This window comes from Otolemur garnettii, unplaced genomic scaffold (assembly GCF_000181295.1).
Source record: "Otolemur garnettii isolate 467f Iridium unplaced genomic scaffold, OtoGar3 scaffold00001, whole genome shotgun sequence".
Lineage (NCBI taxonomy): Eukaryota > Metazoa > Chordata > Mammalia > Primates > Galagidae > Otolemur > Otolemur garnettii.
This window is the reverse complement of record NW_003852396.1, coordinates 16,871,227-16,883,687: the sequence shown is the minus strand read 5'-3', so window position 1 is coordinate 16,883,687 and position 12,461 is coordinate 16,871,227. Positions and strand designations below refer to the sequence as shown.

The window sequence follows — 12,461 nt, the reverse complement described above, 5'->3', positions numbered from 1 at the left end:
TTTTATAGATAATGAAACTGAAGTGTAGTGAGTAACTTCCCCAAAGTCACAGGGGCCAGCTAATGGCATAGCTAGGATTCAAACTTTGACATCTCACCTCAAAACCTGCTCTCTTAACCCAATATTACATTTTGAGGTATATTCCTATTTAATATTTGCATCTGATTCAAAGTAGAAAGTTTAAAACAGGAAAACTAGATCCTGTATAATATAATTCTCTACCAGTAACATAGTGAAAATTTATTTTTAAATACTATTCTCTAAGTTCAGTTCCTTTTTCCCTCTTTCCTTTTTTTAATGATGATGCTGTGAAAAAGAGATTAAGGGAATAAAGGAATGCATGATACAATAGTGAGTTAAAGCCACCAACAATAAGAGGTAAGCAGATCATTTTATGTGGTCATATTGTTAGAAAAATCTCCAGCGATGTATCAAAATGTTAAAATCTGTCAGGAAAAACTACACTGAGCTTTCTGACAGCAGAATCATCTTAGTATTCTTCATATCCAGCAGTATACAACACATAGTGAATTGATATATTAAAGCTATATTTACCTGTGATAGGTCTGGTATATCACCTCTGTCAATTCCAACTTGCTGTAAGAAAAAACAACAGGATATTTAGCAGATAAAACTATAATAAAGATGTTTTATAAACAAAACTTGAAAAAAATGACATTTATGGCTAGTATTGCTAAATTTGAAATAAACTTAAAAATCAGAAAAATACTTAATCTCTCAAGGTATTCACTATTTCCAATGGCTCAGATATTATTTGATGACTCTAGAAGTTGTAACAGTCAGGAAACTAGAGTAGGAAATTCAAGAAGCCTATTACAAACCAAAAAATCCATCTCTGCTATGTGTCATATGATAAAAACACTGGAAAGAATGAGAAAGGCAACCATGAACAAGTTCTTTGAGGCATAAAAAGAAACATAACTGAAGACATTAACTTTGTCTTTCTCCATAAAATACGCTTTGAAGACATTAACTTTGTCTTTCTCCATAAAATACGCTTTCCTTGACAATTACTACATACAATACTTTGGAAAACCTACAGTCTGTCAGGTAGGCCAGGTTTTATGCAAATGTCAAGTGATATCTAACAAAGATGTAACTATCTCCACAAAGCAATCTCACTGTATTTTCATGATGGCTCAGGCCCTAAGGCATTTTCTAACAAAATAGAAAGAAACTATTCCTGCCTATGCAAGTACCCAAATTAGACAACTGTTTTCTCTCCTGGCTATGTTTCATTTTCTAATCATTCCCTCTTCCTTTTGTCAAGCTCTCAGGGACCACTCTCAGAATGATGTCAATAGAAAATTTGATAAATTAATTCACACTCTGATGTTAACAGCTAATAGCTAATCACTACCTGACACATTTGTGCCCTTCAAGCACATTACTCTTGCCTTTCTCTCAAATATTAAGGTCTTCTAATGAAACTGCAAACCGAAAGACAATCTCATTACAGAATACTTTAGGATGAGGAGTCCTTTTACATTTCTTAGATTGTATGGAACACTCTGTCTATCCCAATATAGAGTTAGAGAACAGCAGATCTGGAAGTAAAGAGGGGGCCTTAAAACTCAAGTCAGTAACTACTACTATCAAATGCAAAGAACATAAGGCCAAAGGGGAAACTTAACAAATTAAACTTATTTAAAGAATTTACTGGAACCACAGCATGAACACTGTCTTCTTTCAGATTTAGTATATGACTAATCCCAAAGAAATGAACAAAAACATTGATTTCTCCTAGAAAGATCTTTAAATTCAAAATAAATCTCAGTAGGTTTCATAAAACAGCTGATTAATAACACAGCTATTTTCTTCAAAAGGCTCATCATCCTGTTCTACCCTATTCCATCTGTAACAATTTATCACTATAAGTAATAGAGCCCTCACTAACTTGCTAGCTCCAGAGTAACGCCTTTGACGTAATGAATCAAATTATATAAGGAAGACATCTCTGGGTAGAGGCTGGAGAAAGGAAAAACAAAAACTTTAAGAGCTCCCTCTATGTTAGCAATATAATGCCTGTAATGCATTACCACACTGCCTTCTATGACAATTTCATTAAATTATTTTTAAACAGATCTACATGATTAGATTATCCTATAATCTACTTTTGCAGCTTTTATAATCAATGATAAACAATTAATACACAAAATTCATTTCTGCAGGGGAACAAAAACATTTTGGACTAATATGCTCTAGTCTCACTGGAAAAAAGACACTTGCCCTGACCTTGAATATTCCCAACCACATTTAACAAAATAAACCTTCTCAAATACATGGTTAATTCCAAGTATAAAAATCTCCACTACCACTGCATGCTACCTACTTAATTTTATAGAGAAGTAAACAATTTAGAAATAGCTCATCTTTCAATACTCTATATTGAAGTAAATATACAGCATATATTTTACTTGATATTATAACTGCAAAGAATTCAATATATATTAATATGATTAAAACCTTCAATATAGTTATTTAAGACATGTCTTTCATTCAGACTATGTATGTCTTCTTCAAAATCCATATTTAGAAGCAAAAAGCAAATTAAGAGACACAGTAGTCACACGAACACACTTTACCTCTGCAACTTTCAGAAACTCTGAGATTCTCGTCATCCGAGTCAGGAACTTCTTATAGATGTCAAGACCTTCTTTACATTGGTTTTTTTTCATATCAAAATATTTTTCTGCCGAAAAGTAATACTTTAATTCACATCAAAATATGACACTTAAAAAAGAAAAAAGATTACCTATTTTATAAAATCACCAGAGATTTTAGAAGTCTCTCAAAGAAAACACACACCCTCCTAGAAAAGTATCAGTGCTAAATTAGCTTATGTATCAAATTAGAAGAGGTGCTATTAAGTTAAAAAAAGAAAAAATACTTGACTTTATACTCAATTATTAATTATTAGGTTGTTTCACAATACTTTTTCTTCTTCTTCTTTTTTTTTTGGAAGACAAGAGTCACCCTGGGTAGAGTGTCGTGGTGTCACAGCTCACAGCAACCCTAAACTCTTGGACTTAAGCGATTCTCTTGCCTCAGACTCACGAACAGTGGGGAATACAGGCACCCACCACAAAACCCAGCTATTTTTAGAGATGGAGTCTTGCTCTGGCTCAGGGTAGTCTCAAACCTGTGAGCTAAGGCAATCCACTGCCTTGGCCTCCCAAGTGCTGGGATTGTAAGTGTTAGCCACTGCACCTGGCCCTCACAATAATTCTTCCTTCACAATTCCTTAAATATATATTTATGTGTAAACACATATCACATGTTACCGCACTTAAAACAATTAACATATACTTTTAATATTCTTAGTGATATGTTCAAATGTCAGTCAGAAAATGTATTTAAATTTAATATAAAACAGCAATAAAAAGGTTAATTCATACTAATTATAGGGTGGAAGACTATGGCTTCCAAAGTTTTATAGAAAAGAAAATTCCCATTTTTTCATTTGGGAAAAAATAAGCCAAATTTTCCTAATTCCATGGATTAAAGCATCCTAAATAAATTCATTTTGCCCCAGACTATTTAAAACAAAAAGCAGCAGGAGGCAGGGATGAGGAGAGAAAGAGCACACTGGAGTACACAGACCTGACATCTGACACTTGATACTCTGGGGCTTCTTGCAGCCAGTTACAGTCTACCCCATCAAAATCTTACTGAAATAAAGGAACATTTCTAGGCAAAATTAACTCCATTTCATGTATACTGAATACACAATAAGACACTACAATTCCTAAAATGCCTCAAAAGTAAAAGGCACCATTAAAAATAAATGTCTAGAAAAAATACCAATTTTACAAAGTTCATTATGGCGTAAATTATGAGGAAACAGTAAAATACATATAACATGAGAGGCTAATTAGGGACACAACTCCCTTCACCATAGCTTCAAAGAAAATGAAATACCTAGGAATATACCTAACAAAAGAGGTGAAAGACCTCTATAAAGAAAATTATGAAACCCTAAGAAAGGAAATAGCAGAGGATATTAACAAATGGAAGAACATATCATACTGATGGCTGGGAAGAATCAACATTATTAAAATGTCTATACTTCCCAAAGCAATCTACCGATTCAATGCCATTCCTATTAAAATACCAAATCGTACTTTCAAGACTTGGAAAAAAGAATTCTTCGTTTTGTACCAGAAAACAGAAAAAACCCTGTATAGCTAACACAGTTCTTAGTAATAAAAACGAAGCTGGAGGCATCAGCCTACCAGACTTTAGGCTGTACTACAAGGCCACAGTGGTCAAAACAGCATGGTACTGGCACAAAAATAGAGACAGAGACATTTGGAATCAAGTAGAAAACCAGGAAATGAAACAAACATCTTACAAACACCTAATCTTCGATAAACCAAACAAGAACATACAATAGGGGAAAGATTTCCTATTCAATAAATGGTGCTGGGAGAACTGGATATTCACATGTAAAAGACTGAAACTGGACACACACCTTTCTCCACTCACAAAAATTGATTCAAGATGGATAAAAGACTTAAATTTAAGGCATGAAAACGATAAAAATCCTCAAAGCAAGCATATGAAAAACACTGAAAGATATCAGCCTGGGAAAGACTTCATGTAGAAGACTGCCATGGCAATTGCAACAACAACGAAAATAAGTAAATGGGACTTAATGAAACTGAAAAGCTTCATTAAGCAACAACCAAAGCAAATAGACAACCTGCACAATAGGAATAGATAGTCGCATAGTTTGAATCAGACAAAAGCTTGATAACTAGGATATATAGAAAACTCAAATTAATCCAATGAAAAAATCCAACAATCCCATATATCAATGGGCAAGACACATGAATAGAACCTTCTTTAAAGAAGACAGATGGTTAGCAAACATATGAAAAAATGCTCACTGTCCCTTATTATTAGAGAAATGCAAATCAAAACCACTCCGAGATATCATGTAACTCCAGAGAGAATGGCCCACACCACAAAATCTCAAAACTGCAGATGCTGGCGTGGATGTGGAGAGAAAGGAACACTTTTACACTGCTGGTGGGACTGCAAATGAATACAACCTTTTTGGAAGGAAGTATGAAGAACCCTCAAAGAACTCAACCTAGACCTCCCACATTTGATCCTGCAATCTGATTACTGGGCATCTACCCGGAAGGAAATAATTCCTTTTACCTTAAGGACACTTGCACTAGACTATTTATTGCAGCTCAATTTACAATTGCCCCAATGTGGAAAGAGCCTAAATGCCCATCATTAACAAGCTGTGATATATGTATACCATACCATTCAGCCATTAAACAAGATGGAGACTTTACATCCTTTATATTAACCTGGATGGAAGTGGAACACATTATTCTTAGTAAAGTTTCACAAGAAAACCGGAGCATGAATCCTTTGTATTCAATTTTGATATGAGGACAAATTAATGACCTAGTACATTGTGGGGGATAGAGGAAGGGGAGGGCTGAGAGAGAGAGGAAGAGGAGGGAGGTGGGGGAAAGAAGAGCAGAGAGAAGAAAGGAGAGAGGGAGGTGGGGTCTCAGTGTGTGATGCACCTTTTGGGGGCAAGGCATAATTGTAAGAGGGACTTTACCTAACAAATGCAATCAATGTAACCTGGTTTCTTGTACCCTCAATGAATCCCCAACAATAAAAAATATATATATAAATAAAATTACATATAACAAAATTTACTATCTTAACTCACCTAAATTTTTAAGAGGTTTTTATATTTCAAAATATTAATAAAATGGGTAGAAAAAAGACCTATTATAAAAATATAAAGTTCATCTAGCTGAACATCCGAGTTACAAAAAAGTATTTAATCAACAGCACATAACTAGGCATAAATTTCTCTTTCCCAAATTAATTGTTATAATGAATGACCGACCATAATGAATTTTTCATAAGCTTTAAATAACAACTCAGTCAATATTATTTATCCATCTGACACAAAATAAAAAAGTCATCAGGCTACAGAAGTACTTACCCAACAAGTTAATAATTCCTTCATTGTATGCTGCAAACAGTCGAATGGCATCTTTGAACAGGAGCATAAAGGCAGCATTTATTACCCCATTTGTAAGTTCATTGCTATTAACCTAGGGAAAAATTAGAAAATAAGATGAGCTAATATTATGCTTTAAGTGAGATTGACAAAAACCCTACCTCTGAATTAAGAGAACAAAGCAGACTTAGTTTCTGCTGTAAAGAAGTTTAAAGCAATTAGCAAAATTTAAAGAAAAAATAAATTTCAGCATCAAATTGACATAGTTCCATTCATTAACTTGCACTTACAATCTCTAAAATAAAATGTCTTAAGATAGGTGCCCCCCCCAAAAGAACAGAGTTGGAATTGCTAACTTCTAACATATCACAAATGATAAAGCTAGCAATTTAGTTAAAGTAATGGGACTAGTTTTTACAGAAAATCTTTAGCTAAGTAGCATATTCATATGAAATCTAGAGTCTATAAAACTTGAAAATTAAAAAAAAACGAGAATAAAAACTATAATGAGTTACAATCAATTTTTTTAACATCTTAAATTCTGAAAGCATGAACAACTTACATTAAAATCAAGAAGTGCATCCATTTGATTTTGAATAATCGGTACAGTTTTTAAGAGTTTTTCTGTGTTCATTGTTCTCATAACTCCATCGGCTCTGTTATTACAAAAAAAGAAACAATTGAATTTGTTATTAGATCTGTGTTTCCAACCTCCAACTGGTTCTCTACTTAAATAGAAAACAAAGCTGCTATGAAGGTGTCACTGAACCTGAAACCTCAAGGAGAAATCATACAGAAAAAACAAAATCAGGCAACACTAACAATCTAGCATCAAGGTATTCATTTAAAACTAAAAAAGAGTAAGATGTAAAGCATGAAACATTAAAAAAAAAGTTTTGTTTTACAGCCAGGAAAACAGTGTACTTTTACTTTTCACATGAGGAAATCAGCTGATCTTTGTGACCACTGATGTATAAAGAGCTGTTTACCAATTTTTTTAAATTACAAATTAAAAAAAAGCATTTGCCTCAAATCACTAAACAGGGAAACACTGCAGTCAGAGAGTCAAGTCTTAGAGCACTACTTTATTTAAAGTATTGTATTCATGACTCAAACAGCATAAAACTAAAACGACTTTATAAGTCATTCTAATTTGCCTAATCTGGCTATTAAACAAGGACTTTTTTGTTGTTTTTTAAGATACAGGGTCTCTGTCACCCAAGCTGGAATGCAGTGGCCATGATCATACCTCACTATAGCCTTGAACTCTTGGGCTCAAGCAATCCTCTTGCCTCAGCCTTCTAAGTAGCTTTTTAATTTTTTGTAGAGGTGGGGTATTCCTTTGTTGGCCAGGTGGCCAACACATAGAGACTATTTTATAAAATGTTGTAATAAAGGTACACTTAGCTACAACTTCCCAGTTTCCCTGTAGATGGTGACTTTTTAGACCATCTTTTTAGACCATTTTTAGAAGCAGCACTTTTGTGCTTCTACTGTGTTCACACTTAACTATGGCTCCTCCTTAATTCACCAAAATCAATACTAATTTTTGTCTATCTAATCAAAGGCCATTCTTACCTAATTAAAAATGTTTACTCTGTTAGTTATAAAAATTCATCAACTATCCTCAGTCTTAAAACTGGCCCTTCATATGAGGGGAAAAAGTTAATACTTTTAAAATCTATTATTCTGAACTCTACAAATACCTCAAAGCTGAGATTTACTGAAAACACTTTACAGCAAAATATATATAAGCCCAACTGGAAAATAGCTTATTAGATAGGAAATGGTGTTAAAGACTCAGACTTCTCATATAAGCCTCTCTACCACAATCTTCTACAAAATACCTAAATATATAAAACAGAATTTATAAAATTTAGTTTTGGCAAGTTCCAAAGCAATCAGCCCTGATTAATTTGAAATTGTAGCATAGAACATTTAAGTTCAGCTTTAAATTTTTTATATAAGTAAGAGATTACGTCTACATTTTAATTAAATTTTCTACTTCAGTCTACTAATTTAAAATTTCAAGAGAACAATTAAAGGAACGTTATCTATTACTTAGATCTTTGGGATCTTTGAACAGCAATGCAGCTCAGAAAGGCATTCATAGAAAGGCATTCACCAGAGTATTTCTGCAAGTGCCAGATTCCCCTCAGAGCAGGGCTTCATAGCTGCAAGGGTCATTATTACCACCACCCTCTTTATAGTGGCTTTCTCTTAAAGCCGCATCTTAGGAAAAAATTTTATTATCAGGCGTTATCAGGTACAAAAGCACTAACTGTACCAGTCACATGACTAGCTAATGTGCTAAGATGATTGTTATTTAGGGTGCATCTTCTGCATTCAACATTAAAAGAAAACTTCAATATGAAACAACACTGAAAGAAAAGAAAGAAGATACAAATAAACAGAAGACATCCCATGTTTATGATCTAGAAAATGAAAGTGTTTAGAAGACTGCAATACTTTCCAAATCGGTCTACACTTTTGATGCAATACCTATAACATCCCAGCTACCTCTGCTGCAGAAATTGACAAGCAGATCCTAAAATTCATAAGAGAATGCAAAGGACCCAGAATAGCCAACCCCTTGAAAAAGAACAAAGTTGGAGAACTCACACTTCTGATTTCACAACTTGATATAAAGCAACAGTAATCCAGACAGCATGGTACTGGAGTGAAGATACATGTATAGAAGGACAGAACAGAACTGAGAGTCCAGGAATAAACCCTTTCATTTATGAACAATTCATTTTCTACAATGGTGTTGAGACTATCCAATGAGAGAAGAAGAGTCTTTTCATAAAATGGTTTTAAGACAACTGGACATTCACAAACAAAAGAATGAATTTGGACCCATATCTCATACCATACACAAAATCAACTCAGAATAGATAAAAAAAATCTAAATGTAAGGGCTAAAACTACAAAATTCTTAGAATAAAACAAAGGAGTAAATCTTTGTGACCTTGGACTAAATAATGTTTTTTTAGACATGCTGCCAAAAGCACAAGCAAATCGAAGGAAAAAAGAGACTGGATTTCACAAAAATTAAAAACTTTTGTTCTTCAAAAAATATCATGATGAAACTATAAAGATAAGCCACAGGAGAGAGAAAATATTTGCAAATCATGCATGTGATAAGTAAGAGACTGGTGTCAGGTATGTACTTTAAAAAAACAATCTCTTGCAATACAACAATAAAAAGACAAGTAACCCAATTTAAAAATTGGCAAAGAATTTGAAGAAACATTTTTCCAAAGATCTACAAATGGTCAATAATAGCACACAAAAAGATTATCAGTACCATTAGCCATTAGGGAAATACAAACAAAAAACCCTGAGACACTACTTCACACCCACTAGGATTAACTACAATTAAAGAATAAGTGGCAAGAACAGGGAAAAACTGGAGGCCTCATACACTGCTGGTGGAAATATTAAATGGTTCAACTGCTCTGAAAAACAGTTTGACAGATTCCCAGAACACTAAACATAAAAGAGTTAGACAAGCCAGCAATTCCACTTCTAGGTATAAACCTAAGAGAACTGAAAATATAACCCACACAAAATCTTATACATTATTGTTCACAGCACCATTATTTCTATAACCATAAAGTAGAAACCACTCAAACGTCCAGCACCTAAAGAACAGATAAATAAAACATGATACATATCCATACAATAAAACATCATTCAGCCATAAAAAGGGGATCAAGTATGATAAAACACGGGCTGCTATAACTTGAAAACATTATGCTAAGCGAAAGAAGCCACACACACCAAAGGCCACATAGCATGATTCCATTTATGTGAAATGTCCAGAACAGAGAAAGAATGAACACAGAAGAACAAAATCAGACCCCTATCTCTCACCACATACAAAATGGATGGATTAAAGATTTAAGTCTCTGTAAGACCTAAAACTATAAAAATACTAGAAGAAAACCTAGGGAAAACTCTTCTAGACATTGGTTCAGGCAAAGAACTCATGACTAAGACATGACTAACTCATGACTAAGTATATTACTCTGGTCACCTCAAAAACATAAGCAACAAAAACAAAAATAAACAATGGTATTTAATTAAATTAAAAGGCTTCTGCATAAAAAAATAATTAACAGAGCAAACAACATGCAGACTGGGAGAAAATATTTACAAACTATACAACTGGCAGGGGACTAATATACAGAATTTGTGAGGAACTCAACTCAACATCAACAACAACAGATAACCCAATTAAAAAGTGGGCAAAAGACTTGAACAGACATTTCTCAGAGGAGGGCATGTGAATACCCAGTAAGCATATGAAATATGTCCAATACCACTAATCACTAGAAAAATGCAAATTAAGACCACAGTAAGACATTATCTTAGACCAGTCAAAATGACTACTAAAAAGTCAAAAATAACAGATGTTAGTGAGGATGCAGAGAACACTATTGGTGGGAATGTAAATTAGTACAATCTCTATGGAAAATACTATGGAGATTTCTCAATGAATTAAATATAGAACTACCAGATGGGTGCCTGTAGCCCAGTGCTAGGCTAGGGTGCTGGCCACATACAGCAGGGCTGGCAGGTTTGAACTCGTCCCAGGCCTGCCAAACAACAATGACAACTACAACAACAACAAAAATAGTTAGGCTTTGTGGCGGGCGTCTGTAGTCCTAGCTACTTGGGAGGCTGAGGCAAGAGAATTGCTTAAGCCCAAGAGATGGAGGTTGCTGTGAGCTGGGATGCCAGGGCACTCTACCAGGAGCGATGTAGTGAGAGTCTGTCTCAAAAAATAAGATAAAATAAAAAATAAAAATAGAACTACCATTCAGTCCAGCAATAAACCACCCCAAGGAAAACAAATCATTAAATCAAAAAGATACCTGCACTTTTAAGTTTATAACAGCACCATCACAAAAGCAAAAGATATGAAATCAATCTAAATGTCCATCAACAGATGACAGGATAAGGAAAACATAGTATAAATACATAATGGACTACTATGTAGCCATAAAAAGCGTGAAATCATGTCATTTGCAGCACTATGGATGGAATTGGAGGGCATTTTCCCCACCTAGATGCAGGGTCTTACTCTGTTGCCTGGGCAGGACAGTGGCATGATCATAGCTCACTGCAAACTTGAACTTCTGGGTTCCCATGATCCTCCTACCTCAGCCTCTTGAGTAGCTGGGAATACATGCACATGTCACCATGCCCAGCTAATTTTTTTTCCATTTTTGGTAGAGACCAGGATCTTGTTATGTTATTTAAGTTGGTCTTATACTCATAACCTCAAGTGACCCTCCTAACTTCATTCAACCTCCCAAAGTGCCAGGATTACAAGCATGAACCACCACGCCCAGCATGGAGGCCTTTATCCTATGTGAAATAACTCAAAAGCAGAAAGTCACATGTTCACTAAGTAGGAGCAAAATAATGTGAACACATGGAGAGTATGTGGAATGACAGAAGACTAGGAAAAGTAGAGGGAAGGCAGTAAGTAGGTGATGAGAAAATACTTAATGGGTACAAAGTACATTGTTTTTTCCAGACAGAGTCTCACTCTCTTGTCCTGGCTAGAGTCCTGTAACATCATCATAGCTCACATGAACCTCAATCTCTTGGGCTCAGGTGATCCTCTTGCCTCAGCCTCCCAAGTAACTGGGACTACAGGTACCTACAAGGACCCCAGGACTTCAGGACATTTACTATTTTTAGTAGAGATGGGGTCTTGCTCTTGCTCAGGCTATTCTTGAACTCCTGAGTTCAAGCAATCCACCCACCTCAGCCTCCCAGAGTGTTAGGATTACAGGCATGAGCCACCATGCCTGGGCCCAAAGTATAAGTCACAGACACACTAAAAGCCCAGAGTTCACCCCTACCCAATAAATCCATGTAACAAAATTGTATTTATAGCCCATAAATTTATACAAAGAAAAAAAAATGAAGTTCTTTTAAAACTAGATAAAATTTCATAATTCATAATCTAGTAATTCCTGTTCTATATTAAATATTGAAATTAATTTGATATCAGAAAAGAAAGTTTAACTCACCCTCTCTTCACTTTTGTGAAATCAAATGCAACTTGTCTGTATGAAACTGCTTTTTCATTTAAATATCTACTATATCGCCTAATAAATGTAGACATGTCATATCCTGTAAAAAAAAAGAAAGAAAAATTTCCATAAATGATGACTGTACCAATTTGTCTAGAAAAACAACTTATTTTATCCAACAGCTATGTCTTGATATTCCATCTCAATTTAGTGATATAAATTAAGTAACTAATGGATAATAAATACCACATTAAATTCTAAGACTACAATTTTTCAGTGGGGCATGTCATCTTTTTCCTGGCTCAGTGCCTGGTAGGGTGCCAGCCACATACACTGGAGCTGGTGGGTTCAAACCCAGCCTGGGCCTGCCAAACAACAAC

At 34.7% G+C, this 12,461-nt stretch overlaps 1 protein-coding gene across 11 annotated transcripts in view; it reads right to left on the bottom strand.

Moving 5' to 3' along the window:
- PICALM (phosphatidylinositol binding clathrin assembly protein) overlaps nt 1-12,461 on the bottom strand; it is a 100,966-nt gene that overhangs the window by 47,764 nt on the left and 40,741 nt on the right. For all 11 annotated transcript variants that reach the window (XM_012803430.1, XM_023511706.1, XM_023511718.1 and 8 more), the window contains exons 4-8: nt 12,079-12,181; nt 6,588-6,681; nt 6,008-6,119; nt 2,607-2,713; nt 556-597 (exon numbers count right to left, since the gene is read on the bottom strand). In XM_012803430.1, coding sequence (XP_012658884.1) covers nt 556-597; nt 2,607-2,713; nt 6,008-6,119; nt 6,588-6,681; nt 12,079-12,181 — 458 coding nt within the window. The remainder of the gene's footprint in view (nt 1-555; nt 598-2,606; nt 2,714-6,007; nt 6,120-6,587; nt 6,682-12,078; nt 12,182-12,461) is intronic.